This window comes from Pinus tabuliformis, chromosome 1_2 (assembly GCF_031772625.1).
Source record: "Pinus tabuliformis cultivar Carrire ecotype Pingquan chromosome 1_2, CPIR1, whole genome shotgun sequence".
In the NCBI taxonomy this organism is placed as follows: Eukaryota; Viridiplantae; Streptophyta; class Pinopsida; order Pinales; family Pinaceae; genus Pinus; species Pinus tabuliformis.
Window position 1 is genome coordinate 937,686,773 of NC_142298.1, and position 18,482 is coordinate 937,705,254.

At 38.5% G+C, this 18,482-nt stretch overlaps 1 protein-coding gene across 10 annotated transcripts in view; it reads right to left on the reverse strand.

Annotated features, from left to right (window-relative positions):
* Positions 1-729: 729 nt before the first annotated feature.
* The window catches only part of LOC149209028 (uncharacterized), a 369,369-nt gene continuing 351,616 nt past the window's right edge, over positions 730-18,482 (reverse strand). For 9 of the 10 annotated variants that reach the window (XM_089396260.1, XM_089396263.1, XM_089396258.1 and 6 more), the window contains 2 exons: positions 1,516-1,577; positions 730-1,394 (listed from right to left, as the gene is read on the reverse strand). In XM_089396260.1, coding sequence (XP_089252386.1) covers positions 1,307-1,394; positions 1,516-1,577 — 150 coding nt within the window. In that variant the 3' untranslated portion in view covers positions 730-1,306. Of the gene's footprint in view, positions 1,395-1,515; positions 1,578-10,621; positions 10,643-18,482 lie in introns of those variants that run through there. The other variant, XM_089396259.1, reaches the window with a different exon arrangement.

An 18,482-nucleotide genomic window follows, 5' to 3' on the forward strand; every position in this document is an offset into this window, starting at 1 on the left:
CCTTAATTCATGACAAAGATATCTTCAGAAGAATTTCACTCTCAAAAAAAAATTAGAATTGGATTTACTTATTCATGACAAAGATATCTTCATGATTCTATGGTGAAGTGATTGGATCTGAAACAAGCCATGAAATAGTATGTTAATGCTTCCAAGGAACTCTGGAGGTGGATAACAATGTCCACTAAAGGTAAAAAACTTCTACATGATTCTGTTAATTTCATAAGTATGAGACCCTCAAGATTCTATCAATCTCTTAGGAAGCATAATAATAGAGCCTCAACTCTACTTTTACTATTTCGTAATAGAACACCATCCTGTGTAATATGTATAGGTTCAAAATCTCAAGTGTGAAGAATGGTAATAAAACGTTACTTGAACTAATCCCACCTCGCAATTGCATATCTTGTAAAAGTCAATTTGACTACAGATTGCAGTTTCCTACAAGATAATCACAAAAATATAGTTTTGCAACCACGTTTAAGAGAACAGCCATCCTTGTGAATATTAAACACATCCAATTTTCTGTTTACGTTTATTTTAGTCTCGTTTCCTACAAGATAATCACAAAAAATAAAATAGTTTTGCAACCACGTTTAAGAGAACAGCGATCCTTGTGAATATTAAACACATCCAATTATCTGTTTACCGTTGTTTTAGTCATGAATAATAAGAAGAGGACAGATAAATGCATTACGAACAGACAATTTAAGGGCCTAAACTGTCAACTAAACCAAAATTCTAGTAATATAGCATACACAAATCTCTATTTCAGGTCTTCATATATCAGGTAGATCGATAAATGGAATTCATTTGATCATGTATCTTCATAATAATCGGGGTTGTTATAGAAATGACCTTTCATGAGGCCAAGAACCAAAACTCTCATTTAAACTCCAAAGGCGGAGGCAATACATAACAGCGAAAAATACAAGATTAATTATCATTCTTAGAGCTTCGGCACAGAAGAAATCCCTCAGAACTCTTTTGGAAATGGACATCGGTTTAAACCCTCACCTACCAACAGCTACTCAAAGAACCTTGTAAAATTCCAATGCTCTAATAAAAGTTACAAATGTCTACACCATAATACACTGAGATAAGTCAAATGTTTAAACACATCAAAGAGAAAAACAAACGACCTAAACACAAGAATATTCCAAAGGCTGTATGAACTACTCTACAACATCTGTCTCCTGCTTTCCCAACAAAACAAAAATCTAAAACTCATCCAAAAATTCCTACTTTCTTGAACTGTAAGGTTCAAAAAATTATCCATCATAAAAATTTCTGCCAGTTGTGGATTTTAGCTATCAGGATGCCTCTGGTTTGGTTTTTTACGACCATTGCCAGCGTGAATTCGTTGGACAGGTTTGACAGCCTTTCTATTCACACTGCATCATCAATATTAAAAACCAACATCTTCAAAAAAAATCCTTTAAGAGACAATTTTGTTGGAGAACTATTCAATGTCAACGACAAGAGCAAGAGAGAAGTTTTGAAGATATAACTTACCTACAAATCGATGGATATAACATCAAGATACCAAAGAGTGGCAAAGCTAATAAAGCAGAAGCCTGCGACATTCAAAGAACCAAAAGAATTTCAATAGACATATCTATCCCAATAAATAATAGTGAAAAAAATTGTGTAAATACTTGGTCATACTTTCATAAGATCCTAAAGTACTATGTGCCATTCACATGGTCGTAATTTTAAAAGTGGCAGTCCTAATATTATCCTAATATCACTCCAGGAGTCCTGGTCTAGTTCACTGTTATCACAACGACCCTAGTTCACTTTTATCACAACGACCCAGTTCCAGTTCAGACCAGCTGATTCAGGCTTGCCAATTTGGACCGGTTATGCAGAAAACAGTCTGGTTCCGAACAAAAAAGAAAACCAGGAAGGATTAAGACTTCTGAACAACTGCTTTGGACAAGAAAAAGCCTGTTCAGAACAGGTTTGACCTGCTGCCCAAGAAAACACACAAAACCCCATACAAAAAAGGGATAAAAAGAGAGAGGATAAATCATAAAATATAAGTGCGCCTCCTCCTACGTCCTATTCCAACACTATATAATGACGTCCCCCTCTATTCGCGTCACACTCTTTTCATTGAAGCCCGTGGTTACAATCCAAGCGACCAGGATCCTATACACATCCAGCTTATATATTTCAGTGATAGCAAAGATACCTTGGGCAAACACATGCCTCTTTAACAAAGAGCCAAGGTCCATTGAGGGAAGCACTTTCAAAGTTTTTAAGTTCTATTATTCGTTGCTCTAGACATTAAAAATTTATATTCAATGTTTCAAATGCCTGGCAATAAATCACGAGGCAAAAAAGAGCAAAGAGTTTTAATAAAAAAAATAAAAAATCAGTGAATACAATAAATAAAAAATATATATTAAATTAAATTAAAAAAAATAATTAACATTTTTCATTGGTATTCAATAAAGCCAGGTCCAAACAATGCATAATATTTATATATGTCCAAAATATCATGGATGAACATGTATTTCATATATGTTATGAGTCAAAACATAATCCAAATACTGCGCCCTGACTCCGCCCTGACTCCACACCTGCGCGCACCACGAACCCTTTTCCCATAATCGTTAACCTAAAAAATCGCATGAATCACCGAGTCAAAGATCGAATCACGCTTAATTGCACAGTCGCGAGCCAAACTCAGTCAACGCGAGTTTGGCTTGCCTAGATTCGATTCGGGTCTTTGGCATGTCGAGCCGACTTCGACTCGCAAGTGCTCGCAGAGTCTGGTAACACTAATTCAAATTCAAACACATTTATTGAATTTTCAGACTGTCTTTGAATTTTTTTGCAGCCAATTAGTGGAGGCTGTTTGGCAGCGAATGCTCTCGATTACAAAATCTTGAGTTCAGATATAGTCAAACTTTTAACACCTCTGGTTGTGAGTGCAATTGATCTATCTTTGATTGCATACACATGAATAATACAAACCATTTCGAACGACAACAATTAAATGATTTAGTCACTGTGTAGTATAATATTTGATTGAGGTACAACCAATTGCTGAACCAAACAACTCATGCAGATTGCAATGTCTAGGGTGATATTGATCCCTCGTGAACATGGTTTGTGAAGAGTTTGCTAATAGCATTTGCAGATGATGACCTGGGCTGGATGGCCTCTGAGCTACTTGTAGCACGACAGGGATGATTTTGATGATATGAAGTATAAATTCTTTCCATTTTACTGGTCATTTCGAGCCTCAATGTTTGTATTTTCTGAGTTCGTTGAAACATCCAAAGTTTCATCCCTCCAAAGAGCGGTGACATCAATAATCCCTTCAATTATAGGACCATCATGATAAACCCTTTGTTTGCAAAGCTATTTGAAAGCATGCTAGAAAACAAAATTAGCAAGTGGGCAGAAGAAAGAAATAAGCGTGCTAAAGGACAAGCAGGTTTTAGACCTAATCATTCAACAGTTGATCATTGCATAACTTTAAGGCACATCACTGAAAAAGTTTGGGAGAATAAGGAAGAAGTCTTTTGTTGCTTTGTTGATTTCAGAAAAGCGTTTGACTCGGTTCCTAGGGATAAACTTTGGCAAAGAATGGAGGAACTTGGGGTTCCTAAACATTTGAGAGCAGCTGTGCATAGGCTGTATGAAGAGGTGAAAGTCAAAATTAGAAATTCGGCAGGCATTTCTGAAAGTTTTAGAAGCGATATCGGGGTCAAGCAAGGTTGCCCACTGTCTCCTACCCTTTTTGGTTTATATATCGACAAGCTTGAGGAGTGGTTAAATTCGCAAGGCGGTGATGGTATCTATTTGTGCAAGTTTGTTATAAGGCTTCTTTTGTATGCAGATGACCTTATTCTGATTGCTAAATCGGCGCTTGGTTTGCAAGAGCACTTACTATCCCTTGAGCATTTTTGTAGAAGTGTGGGGATGCAAGTCAATATCAGCAAAACGAAAGTAGTGGTCTTCTCTAAGAAAAGAAAACATAACCAACATAAGTTCTACTTTGAAGGCAACATTGTGGAAGAAGTTACGGAATACAAATACCTAGGAGTTGACTTCAACAAAAATCTAAGCTGGAATGGTTGTAGAAATAAAAGAACTTTGGGGGGTTGGAAAGCATTTTATGCTTTTCAAAATAGGTGTAGAGAGGCAGAGTTATGGGACTGGAAGACCACTCAAACTCTTTTTGGGCTTCTAGTGATTCCAGTGATTCTATATGGTTGTGAACTGTGGGCTAGCAGTACTTCCGACATGCAGTGGAGACAAATTGAGAAAATTCAGAAGCGTTTGATTACAAACAAATTTAAGATTAAAAGTGCAGTGCCTTATGATATCTTGTTAAGTGAAACAGGGGCTGCTCCTATTGAAGCAATTACTATGGTGCGAGTCATAAGTTATTTAAAAAAAATTGAGCAAGTGGAAGATGGTAGATGGCCTAAGGTTGTCTTTAATGATAGATTGTGTAAGAGCAAAAAAACTTGGATGCAACAAAATAACAAATGGTTTAGTAAATGGGATATTTGCTTGAACGCGTGCCCCATAAACAACAAAGAGATAAAAGCTTTTGTTATGGAAAAGTTCCACAAACGTACTTGGGAGAAGGAGCTAGGAAGAAAGAAAAATTACTATATTGAAGTGTTTAATCCCACTCATAATCATCAACCAAAAGCATACATAGAGGCCAATATCTCTTGGAGAGCCAAAATTCTTATTGCTCAGTTAAGGACTAATTCTCATCAACTCCGTTGTGAAACAGGGCGCTGGAAAAGGCCAAAGGAAGTGTGGGAGGAAAGGGTATGCATTTTTTGTTCTTCCGGAAAAGTGGAAACAGAAAAACATTTCATTTTAGAATGTGAGGTCTTCAAAGACAACAGGGAAAGTTATGCAGATACGCTGGCAGCTAACTCTTGGGATAATCTATTTAACAAGGGGTTTGTCGAGAAGACGGGAGCATTTATTGTGAAGCTTCACAAAAAAAGGGCCGAATACATCAAGCAGATGAAAAAACAATCTGTCCCATAGGCTATCTTTAGCCTCGTGAACGTTAAAATAATTTCTTTCTTTCTTTCTTCTGTATTCACCATCCCATGCTACTAAGAAAACATTTCATATTTGGTGGCTAATGACGTGGATATACATTGATATACATGAATATATAATTTTTTTATTAAAATTTGAATATTCAATTAATTTTTATACGACTAGTTATTTTTCCAACATTTTCCCTGGTTCTCACTTTGATCCAAGAGTTTGGCTTTCTCGGTCTTCGTGTACTTCCAATTCTGATAACTTTCGTCAAGATATTGAAAAATGTCGCATGGGGTCTGTCATCCCCCACCCCCTGAAAGATTAGTGGAGGATTACCTAGGATAAAATATTAAAATAATACGCAGTAAATCATATAAAAATGCCCTTATAATTCTTGGTTTTTTTCAGAGGTTCCAAAGAAACCTGAATAATTAGCATTGCCCCATTGGCTCTGTCATAGACCTGAGATCTTTGGAATGTTTCTGACATAGGTTTGACGTAGTCTAGTCCATTGGCATATTCAAGTTTCCTGGAGGAAGGTGGTTTCAGCGTAGGCGTGTACAATAGTGGCTACGTGATTAAGATGCAATGTTAAAGATTTATCGTAGGTTGCATTCCTTCATTTATCCCTTTATCAGATTTTTATAAACTAACAAAACTAACAACATATAAACCAATGACAATCACATATAGATCATCAAGATACACCACACAAACACTTAAAAACAACCAGCCTAACATAGTTACTGATTTAACAAGAACCATCACCTCAACACTAAAACTTGGGCACAAAAAACCCATTCTTTCCATCAAAAATACCAAAAATCAACTCCTGAATATAAAGTGCTACTACTAGTAGCACCCTTTTTAGCAAAATCGTTAAAATTGCAACTTTATTGAAATTACAAGCTTGACAACCAATAACATTTCAGAAAATTGACCCTTGAATTGAAAAGTGATGCATCCAGTAGCACCAATTTTAAAATACCTTCGCCTTGACAAGTAATACCTTTGCAAATAAAAATGTTAAAATCAACCCTAAATTGGAAACATGAAAATTTGTTTATTATTTTCTCTTTTTTAATTTACACTATTATATGAACAAATATTATTACAATAATAATAATAATAATAATAATAAAACTGGCTGTCCCCGCTGCTAGTTTGACAACTAAATTATGATATGTTTTCCCAGTGTAAATAATTAAAAAAAAAATACAAAATAACTTGCATAATGCAAATCTTAAAAAATAAAAATAAAATGCAAAAAACAACCTAACACTCTTGATAATTTTTAAAAACAAACTTTTAAAACTAATTAAAAAAAATTAAGAACACCTAAAAACCTATGTTTCATTGCCTTTCGGGATGGGGGGACGGGAGGATGGGATATAGAGAATATACGCTAAGCATATTTAATTACTTTTCAGTGCATTTTTGACCATAAAACAGCAACGTTAAATTGTTGATTTCCAAAATCGGCTTGCTGTTTTCTTGTTCTGTGTGCAGAAAGACAAAGAAACTATACTTCCTTTTTCCTTTTTGATTTATATGCATTAACTTGGACGAGGAAAACTTACATTTGATTTTTTAGTCAAGTAATATATAATTATATTTGAGTCATGATGTAATGTAATTGTCAAAAGGAAGAAAAAGAGAATTTTAATATGAAAGAAAAAATATTTATTAGCATGGGTTTCATGGTTTGATTATTTTATTTCTAGATTGAAGCTTCCATTGAAGGCTGCTAGGGCTGAGTCATGAAGTCATTATAGTCTAGAGCATTATTGGGCATTGTGTATCAAAGGATAAAATTATTTTTTATGTAAATCTCCTACATTATCAAGTTGGCCTAAAAGGGCAGCCACAAACTACTAATTATATCCATGCGTTTGTAACGAACAAAATTTGTTTACTAAGAGGAATGTTTTGATACCAATGTAATGAACAAAGTTTGAATACGCAATGGAGTAATCCTTAGAATATTTTGAAGACAAAGACATCAATTGTAGGACAAGTAATTGTATATTAAGTAATGTATATAGAATTGATATGATGATTACAATGAGGGTGAGGGCCTGCTTATATACCCTAGGTAGGTACCTCTTCACTAACGGTTATGTGTTTAAGGACACACATTTTCATTCACTAGTTACTAATTAATCATTATTTATTACTATTATTGTTTTACATTATTTGTATTATTTTATATATATTTTTATTCATAATATTGCCTTCATGTTAACTTTTGAGTTAAAATGTTCTTTGCTTAGATCAGAGATTTCATTTATCCATTAGCCCATTAAAATTCCATTAAATCCATAAGTAATCACATTAACCATGATAGTAACTAATGAAAGAACATAAAATATAAATGCAGAGCATAAGCCAAGTCTGGCGAGGCCGACATATAGGTGAGGCCAACCTTGTTGATTTTAGATGAGAGAAACATAAATTCAAAATCACACTTCTCCTTAACCAAATTCGATGATCTTTAGGTTGATTTTGGCCCTCTCGAAAAGAGGAATTTAATGCCATAATAATCTTTCCTAAAGGACTTGTCTAAAGTGGAGTTTGGCTGTGGTTGCCAATTTTAACACTCCCTCTCAACTAGGAAGAATTCTACCTGCCAATCCATCCATTATCAATCATCATGCCATCCTGTCGTCATGAACCATCTTTGTATCTCATCTCTGCTCCGCTCTGCTGAACACTTGTATGAATAAAGAAGAATCGATCAAAAGTGCATCACAAGACCTTGCCACTCTCTACCGACAAAAGTTAGTCCACATACCCAAAGGGTGAACTCCAATTGGACATGATCCCAAGTGATCAAGTTGAAGAAACATCATTCATCCTAGACATAGGGAGTACAACAGTACACGATGCGTCCATTGGTAGTGCTATGGTCCCAAACCACTTTTCCCAACTCATTGGTCAGATGAGAGGTACTTCCCATGAGTCCCAAACTACATGGGTAAGATGATGCAAAAACATCAACATGGAAAGAATATATCACATCCTGCTTACAACCACGTGTAGGGAAAGGGGAAACCACATCCTACAAACACATGTCATAATCACACGTAGGGAAAGGATGAACCACCTCCTACAGTCACATACCACAATCATCATAGGGAAAGGATAAACCACATCCTACACGCATGCAAAACATCGAGAGTAGGGAAAGGATGAACCACGTCCTACACGCATGAAAACCAACAATGGTAGGAAGGATCCTACACGTGGGGAAAGGATGAACCACATCCCACCGACATGCCAACTGCAGATTGTAGGGAATAAGCATCTTACATGTGGGGAAAGGATGAACCATGTCTCACCGACATGTCAACAGATGCCTATATGCATCTCTCACTGGGGTATCCACAGTAGAAGGTGAACCACTCATCCTGCTCATATGCCATAGGAGAAGGTGAACCAATCATCCTATGCATATGTTATCAACAGTAGGGGAAGGTGAGCCACTCACCCTACACACATGTGTCCGCAATTGTAGGGAATAAGCATCCTACATGTGGGGAAATGATGAACCACGTCTCACCAATATGTCAACAGATGCCTATATGCATCTCTCGCTGGGGTATCCGCAGGAAGGTGAACCACTCATCCTCCTCATATGCCAGAGGAGAAGGTGAACCAATCATCCTATGCATATGTTATCAACAGTAAGGGAAGGTGAACCACTCACCCTACACACATGTCAACCACCATGGGATATCATAGGGGAAGGTGAACAACTCACCCTGTACACAACGCATCAATAGGGGAAGGTGAACCACTCACCCTATGGTCGCTCATAGCTCAATAAGTACCCCAAGCCCCCAGGAGCTCCTAGAGCTCAATGTTCAATCTTGATCAAGGATCCCTTCATATAAGGAATAGTGCCAAGCTGCTTTTTGAAAGTCAAGACTAGATCAATGGGAGCCTCATAGCTCTATTCAGCAGCAAACATATTGATTCTTGGTAGCACTTAGCAATCCTCTGCTTCTTGCATATCTCATCAATAGTGATAAAGCTTGGAGGTTCTCCAATGTATGATATTCAAATGGCTCATGGATGAGTTGTTTTCATAAGACAAACTTGCTGCTAAGAACCTTCAGTCTCAGCAGTGCTTCTAGTATACCCAAATCATGAGATATCAAACTGTCAACTGGGCTATCATCAGAATATTCATGGTGTCTTAGCTTCCAGGAGATAATAACATCATAGAGATATTTCAATGAGAAGTTATTCAATATATGAGGTTCATCCATAGATCAATTTATAGTGAGGCATATGACTGATACTGTGATTAATCAAGTACAACAGGGATCTCACAAGGTATACATATGCAGATCAGTGACTTCTTCACCTTATTGAGACTGGGTCCTTTTAAAAGAAATCAACTCTAATGGTTTTGTCCATAACTCCCTCTAAATATGGAGGCAGTGACCTTGCCAAAACACAGTCGTGAAGCCACCTGAAACCTGTTCCTTTTCTTGCTTTAGACCCTTAGGTTAATGATTATGCAACTTTTCAAGTAATAGGGATATATCAAAGGCATTGTCAAAAATATCATTTTTTGTGCTCGTGTCCTGCCTTTTTCAGGTAAGAAGAGTCATCGGGCTATTTTATAGCTCCCTGTGAAGTCTTATTTCAATTGATCATTTAGCCTTCATCATTCTGCTCCTCAACTATATCAGCTAACTTACCAGACATGCTTTGCCCAACAATGATTCTAAACAACAATGAATTGATACAAAGAACTATTCCAGAGTTCCATGCACTCCCTTTTAAGAGAAAAAGCTTCAGGTGAGACTTCAAATCTTTTTGCCAAGGTTTAGGCTTTTGCCTAAGTATCATTCCAATCTTGAAGATCTGTATAGTGATTCAACCAATTATTCAGGTTATATCTGAGTACTGAAAATGAACTTAGTGTAAGATCTGTATGATATATATTAAAAGATCCTTGGTCTTATCATAGACCAAATTTAATATGAAGATCCTCGGCAAGACATATTTACAATGAGGCACTACATACTGATTACATCTAGTGAAGAGTCTTGGTGAGCTGATGTATTCATTCCCCTCTTCTAGTTATCATTCTTTGTTTAGATTCCAACCATCACCTGATCATATATTTCCTGCATGTTGTATTCCATTCGATTCAGACAAACTATACATAATCTCAGTAGCGTAGATTCTGGTATCCTGTATCATTAAGATGATATATCCTTGATATATCCTGTAACTATTGAAATTCTCAAAATAATCTTAGATGGCATATAGTAACTTAATATGGCTCATTTAAACACCTATATTATAGTAGCTCTTGGACTTGAGATCTTCAAGTATAAATTACCTTTTATGATTCCTTAGATCCACATCATATCATTTGGATCACAATTCTCCTTAACATAGGTTTATAAGTGAATGCCATAGCAACATTCTTCAATAAAGATCTAAACTGTACCTGATAATGGAGGAGGATCCGACAGAGGTTATCTTTACAGGAATACTGAAGTCTTTTTTTGCTGAGGCTAGACCTTTCTAAAAGACAACAGGTCAGATCAACTCCGTCTGGTTCAATTGATCCTTCTCACTGCATAAAGTATGAAATTGTATGAAGGATCCTGGCCTCTGAAACACAGATCTGCACTACTTCAAATATTCTTAATGCCTGTAGATTTTCTTTAAGGTGATCAAATATTTACTGATATACGGTAGGATTTCAATATAGAATCATAGATATTGCTACTGTATATAAATAAGATTCCACAGGACAGCTTAATTGATCAAACTGCAAGCATATATATGAGCTGATCATGATAATGTATATGTGATGGATGTTATTCATACTATCTTTAGAAAACTGAGAGCAGGTAGATGAGGTTCCTTAATCTAGTAATTATCCTTCTTGCATGGGAGACTCAACTTCTATTCCATTGAGACAGTCTTAAATTTGAGGTGAAACGTGCTAGGCTTCTTTTCAAGGCTTTGAGAGGAAGAGAAACTAAGAAGTTCAATAGAGAGACATAAGAAATAAACACACTACCAAAGGCCATGACTGATCGTAACTTTGATAAGGATTTCCAAACTTCAATAGTTGGCCAAAAATATCATAACTGATTCTGGGTTTGCACGAAAGCCATGCATATACCAATACTGACTGAATGTATATATATTATTAGAATAATTCTATTTAGTGTTTAATGCTCATTCTTACTAGCTGTTGCTATTTTTATCCTTTTAACAGTTTCTTAGATGAAACTGATTGTTTCTATTTCCTAATAGAAACTTGATGTTTCTATTACTGCAAATATCTCTGTATTATTATTGAGCTTCATTTTGCTCATCAATTCAATTCATTCATTGGAAATCCATATGCGTGTTTCGCACTGTTTTATGGTATCAGAGCAAGGTATTTTTTTGCTTTATTTCGAAATTGCTCTTCTGTAGAGAATTTTTTCTCTTCTTCAGTGGATCTGGGCCATTCCGTGGAAACTGGTACTGCAATCGATTGATTGTGGTTGCATTAAAACAATTCAGCGTGCGAACATTGGTTTTTCTACGGGATTTCTTGCTACATGCCTACATTGGACTCCATTTGATCATAGTTGTTCTGCTCCACGATTCAGTTTTTTTTCTTCCTCAGAATCTGGGTTTCATTCTACACACAGGTTATTTGTTACAAGTCCGGATCGAATCCGCCGCTATCACATTGCCAGTATCACACCGTGGCAGCGTTGGAGAGGCAGTGGAATTTTTTTTGGATAATCAGTGGAGATCTGAATCCACGCGAAATACAATCCACCACCTGACATACGTCAACAGAAGTCAACAGATTAACCACCGAGGAATTGTAGTCGGGCCACGAAACCAACAGTCGTCCCTTCAACTTCATATCAGAGCTCAGCGTCTTCATATCAGAGCGGCGAGGAAAGCGACAAAAAGTCACAGAAAGTCTCGGAGAAATTCGCAGGCGACGAGCACGCGGGGTTTTCGAGAAATTTGCACGCGGGGTTTTCGAAGACCGAGTCTGAGGCAGCAAAGGTTTTACTTGTGATCGAAGCTTATAAAATCCTAAGGGATCGTGCGCCATATCCTGCCAGTCATGTTGTTGGACATTTGGACGGGCAATTTGCGTTTATAATCCTCGACAGAGCTACTTCAAGCATCTTTGTTACCACGATCCTTTACCGTCAAGGACGATATCTTTTGCCTGTTCGAAGACACTACTGCGGGCAGTACAGCTGGAGAGAGTGGTCATCATGGGTTCGATTCCCAGCTAGCATTTCAGAGTGTATTGACGTCCGCGGGCTTGAATATTCCTCGGAAACTGAGTATTGAACCGACGTCAATACGCTGCAGGGAGTTTTGCAACAATTTTTTTCCAAGCATTTTCCAGTACCTCCAGTATACTCTAATCAGAAGTTTTTTTTTTGTTTTTCCGCGCGACGAATCTGAGCCGAGGGGGTATCACGTAAGTACGTAACAGTTTTTCTTTTTACAGTCAACAAGTGTAAAATCTGCGTGGAAAAATCAGTTTTTTTTGGTCTGCGTGAAAAAATTGTTTTTAGCATTCCTTCATATCTACACCATCATCTGTGAGTTTTTTGTCCGGATCAGCCGGCATTTGCATTAAAATTCGTGCCAGATAAATTGCCCTTATAATCCTCGACAGATTCCTTTGCTGTTTTCTGTACCTTGAGAAACGTGCAGATGGCTTCGCTAACCAATCTGATGTTGGAAGGCAGTCAACGCTTTAATGGCAGCAATTATAACATCTGGAAACAAAGAATGTTGACCATTTTTGAATACAGGCGTCTTGATCAGCTCGTTTTGGGCAAAGAGCTCCGTCCCGGTACAGCTGGTACCGATCAAGATAAGTTTGATGATCGAAATCGAGAGGCCGTTATGCTCCTCAAGCTCTCTGTGACTGATGATCAGTTATCGCAGATTCCTTTTGGCAAGACAGCTGCCGAGATCTGGCAACAGTTGAAAGAACTGCACGAGACATCTGACAAGAGCAGAGCTTTCTTTCTCAAAAATTAGTTGTTCTCCATCATGATGGACGAACATATGTCTTTACAGGAACATCTCAACAAGATTAAAGACATTCGAGATCAGCTCGAAGCCATTGGTCGCACCATGGAGGAAGAAGATATGGTAGTCATCACTCTGAAAAGTCTACCAAAATCTTATGAGCACTTCATAGAAACACTCAACATTACCTCCACTAATTTTGATCTAAAGTTTCCGGAGTTATGCACCAAACTCATGCAGCAGGATCGTTGGAAACAACAGTTTGGTAGTGGTGCCGCATCAGCCTCCTCAGAAAATGCTTTTGCTGCCAAATATCAGTCCTCTCAGTCCTTTCAGCAGAAAGGTTCTTCTCAGCCTTTTGATCCTGCTAGGAAGAAAAGTGTGCAGTGTAATTACTGTCACAAGTTCGGCCACATGAAGAAAGATTGCCGACAGAGGATTGCCTCTGAACAGAAGAAACAGGGAGGGCTCCATCAGACAGCGAATGTTGCAGAACATTCCGAGTAGACAGATTCTGCCTTTTACGCCTTTATGGCTAAAAGGTCTTCAGATCATGTTCCGTCTTCTGCCTAGTACATTGACTCTGGTGCATCACGCCATTTCTCTCACAGGCGTGACTGGTTTATTGACTTCTCACTTTTCAGTGATTCCGTGGTATTTGGCGGAGGTGAAAAGTACACAGTGGTTGGCAGAGGTACAGTTCAGATCCAGTCTGGTGGGCGCACACTCATCTTCCTGAATGTGTACTATGTTCATGGTATGGAAATTAATCTGCTATCGGTCAGCCAGATTATGAGGAACTCTCCTCAACTTGATGTAGTGTTCAGTGCGCACAAGTGTTCTATTATCGACAGGGAGACTAGTCTTACGGTTGCTGTTGGCCTAGAAGATCATGGTATATACAGGCTTCTTGACACTGGTAATTCTCCAGAAGTGGCTCTAGTAGTTCGTGTTTCTCGCATCAACACTCTGTGGCATTAGCGATATGGGCATCTAAACATGCAGTATCTCTCTCAGCTTTCTCGGGAAGGACTTGTGTCAGGGTTACCTGATATTCAGACTCAGCAGTTGGGCGTATGCGGCGCCTGTCAAGTGGGCAAGCAACATCGGTCTTCATTCAAGGATGGAGAATCTTGGCACGCATCTAAGGTACTCCAATTAATTCATGCTAATATTTGCGGTCCTATGAATACATCTTCTATCACTGCTTGCAAATATTTTTTGCTTATTGTAGATGATTTCAGTAGAAAGATGTGGGTGTATTTTCTAAAATATAATTCTGATGCATTTAGTATCTTTCAGAAGTTTAAAACCTTAGTTGAAAAAGAGTCTGGCTGTAATATCATGACTCTTAGGACAGATAACGGGGGGGAATTTTGTTCTTCTGCTTTTTCCAATTTCTGTGATACTCATGGCATCAAACGCCAATTAACTACACCCTACACTCCTCAGCAGAACAGTGTTGTCGAACGTCGCAATCGCACGGTTGTTGAAATGGCTCGTTCCATGTTACAACACAGGAGTGTTCCGAACAAATTCTGGGCTGAAGCAGTCTTTACTGCTGTTTATCTTCTTAACCGATCACCCACTCAGGCTGCTAAGGGGAAGACTCCTGAAGAGGTTTGGTCTGGCCGTAAGCCTAAGATCAGTCACCTCAAAGTATTTGGCTCAGTTGCATATGTTTGGATTCCAGCTGCTAAGCGCTCGAAGTTGGATTCCAAAAGCCAGAAACTCATGATGACAGGGTACAATGATCATCACAAGGCCTATAGACTAATAGATATAGTCACTGGTCGTCTTAGCTTCAGTCGGGATGTAGTATTTGATGAAGACAGAGGATTCTTTCAGTGTTCTTCTTCTAAGCAGTGTTCTGAGGATCAGCCTCACAGTGTTCTTCTTCCGGTAAGTCCACCTGATGGGAGGGATGATGCAGCATCAGTGTTTGATAATACACTGCCTGAGCTTCCTCCGGAAAATAACCCTCTTCTTGCTGCCCCTATTGTTCTTGAGCCTTATCCACCTCCTCCTGATATTGGTTCCTCTACTCTTCGGCCTAAATGGTGGGCTAAAACCATTGGTGATCTCTGGGATGATGAACTCCTTGAAGGTAGAACTTCTAGACATAAGAGCAAACAGCAGCAGTCTACAGTAAATTTTGCTCTTATGGCTAACCTACACAGTATTTTTGAGCCTCAAACCTACTCAGAGGCTAAGGGTACATTTGAGTGGGAACATGCTATGGAAGCTGAATTCCAGAGTCTTTAGAAGAATCACACGTGGACCCTTTTTGATCTTCTTGCAGGGAAAAAGCCCATCAGCTGCAAATGGGTATATAAAGTGAAATACAAAGCACGGAACCCTAGACAAGTATAAAGCTCGTCTTGTGGCTCGAGGGTTCTCACAAAAGGAAGGCATCGACTATGAGGAGACTTTTGCTCCAAGATGAGTACCATACGACTTGTCCTTGCCCTAGCAGCTCAGTTCAATTGGAAAGTTCATCAAATGGATGTAAAGAGTGCTTTCCTAAATGGTGACTTACAGGAAGAAGTCTACATGACACAGCCTCCAGGATTCAAGATTGCCGGTCAAGAACAGAAAGTGTGTAGATTAGCTAAAGCACTCTATGGATTGAAACAAGCTCCTCGGGCTTGGTACATGAAAATTGATCAGTACCTGACAGATCATGGCTTTCAGCGGAGCCCATCTGATGCAAACCTGTATATCAAGCATACTGGTGATGATATCTTGTTTGTGGTTGTCTATGTGGATGACCTTATCATTACTGGCAGCTCTGCCCATTTGATCCATGGGATTAAACAAGACTTATGCAGAACCTTTGATATGACAGACTTGGGACTTCTTCATTACTGTCTGGGGGTTGAGTCTGGCAGACTGAGAACCACATCTTTCTCTCTCAGTCCAAGTATGCCAAAAATCTTGTGGACAGGTTCAGAATGCAGGATTAAAAACCGGCCACGACTCCTATGGAACCAGGGCTCAAACTTTCAGCTCAGTCATCCTCTCCCCTTGTGGATGAAACTTTATTCAGGCAATTAGTGGGCAGTCTCATCTACCTTACTGCCACCAGACCTGACATCAGTTTTGCAGTGAGCTATATTTCCTGCTTCATGTCAGTGCCTAAAGCTGATCATTGGATAGCAGCAAAGCGTGTGCTACGATATGTGCGTGGTACTTCTGATTATGGACTCCTATACACTCGAAGTTCCGATCCTATACTCAGTGGTTACACAGATTCTCACTGGGCCGGTTCGGTTGATGACCGTAAATCTACAGCTGGGTATGTGTTTAGTCTAGGATCCGGTGCTGTCACCTGGACTAGTAAGAAGCAGCAGGCAGTGGCTCTCTCCTCAACAGAAGCATAGTATCAGGGAGCAGTTAAGGCATCCTGTGAGGCAGTTTGGCTTCGACGTATGCTTGCGGATATGCATGTTTCCCAGACAGGTCCTACTTCCTTGTTTTGTGATAATCAGGGAGTGCTCAAACTTGCCAAGAATCCAGTCTTTCATGAACGAACAAAGCATGTGGAAACTCATTGCCACTACATTCGCCAGCTTGTTGAAGACGGATCCGTTCAGTTGCGATATGTTCCCACAACAGAGCAGCCCGCAGACATCTTCACCAAGCCTCTTGGTCCTGATAAGTTTGTAAAATTCAGAGGGTCTATTGGTGTTGTAAATAGATTGAGCATTAAGGGAGGTTATTAGAATAATTCTATTTAGTGTTTAATGCTCATTCTTATTAGCTGTTGCTATTTTTATCCTTTTAGCAGTTTCTTAGATGAAACTGATTGTTTCTATTTCCTAATAGAAAATTGATGTTTCTATTACTGTAAATATCTCTGTATTATTATTGAGCTTCATTTTGCTCATCAATTCAATTCATTCATTGGAAATCCATATGCGTGTTTCGCACTGTTTTATATATATGTTGATTGTTGCTGCCTATATTGCTCTGCCTGCAGAAACCATGTCAATATATATATATATATATATATATATATATATATATATGCAATACCCAGATCTGAAACCATACACTGATTCCTATATGGTTTTGTCATACGAAAACCTTCCCTGCTCTTTACATATATTGCTGGAAACATACTTTCAGAGCCACTGTGCCGAGAATGCAAAATTACATATGCGATGAGCCAAAATAGGTACGATGGATTTAGAACTATGCGAGGTGCCTAGCAGTGATGGAATGCACCAAACCATACATTTGACTTGCAAGCTGTAGGATTGAGCCAAATAGAGAGAAGTCATATACAAGGAAATCAGGTTACCTGTAAAAAGGGACTGTGCTGAATGAGATTGAGCGAGCTGCGATACTATTAGGAGAGGGACCGAGCCAACTGTATGATGCTATATAAACATGGATATTGTGTCGAGACAAGGATGCTGAGAAGCAGGACCTTTGACATGTATGAATAGTGATACTTATGCGTAGATGAGATCTATGAAAATTGAAGAGGGAAAGGTACAGCAAAAGTCTCAGATTCAATACCTGTCAGCGAGGTTTCCTAGATCAATGCGAGGATACCAGCCATTGTAAGATGCCAAACAACACCTGACCATAGAGAATCGAGATACTCACTGTTTTATTTCTGTTGCAAATGTGAGATATGATACTGCAGACCAAGATACCCAACTGTAATGTCACACATGCCTTCGAGCATATTTCTGTTTGAGGTCTGTAATATAAGAATTGTGTTGTTTTAAGTGAATCTCTAAACCTGAAAGTTTAAAAAACTTTAATCCTGAATCACATACTATTCGGAACTTCTGAATTTGGGATATATATATCATTTGTCCTGAATCATTTTGCCAGCGGTACGAAGTTGGATAGAAGACAACAAGATTGAAGGTGATAAGGGTCAAGAGACTGCGCAAGCACCCTGTAATAAGAACGAATCCTCCAAGAGTGGAGATCTTAGTTTTGAAGGATACTTCTCCTCCTTAGAACAAAGATCCCTAACTTGGCATTGTTACAGCTGAACACTTCAAATTTGCAGAGAGGGGAGAACATGGAGATTTGTCAGTAAATTTCCCTTGGTGATTGTTATCTCTTTCATTCTTCCTTGGGCTTGTCCTCACCTGAGCTCTGATACCATGTTAATTTTTGAGTTAACATGTTATTTGCTTAGATCAGATACTTCATTTATCCATTAGCCCATTAAAATTCCATTAATACATAAGTAATCACATTAACCATGACAGTGACTGATGAAAGAACATCAAATATAAATGCAGAAGACAAGCCAAGACAAGAGGACACCAGATTTGGCGGATGCCAGGGAAAAACCCCAAGATGGGGAAAACCCTTTGATCAAATCTTCTTATTATTATATCAAATGTTCAGCAGAGAGAGAATAC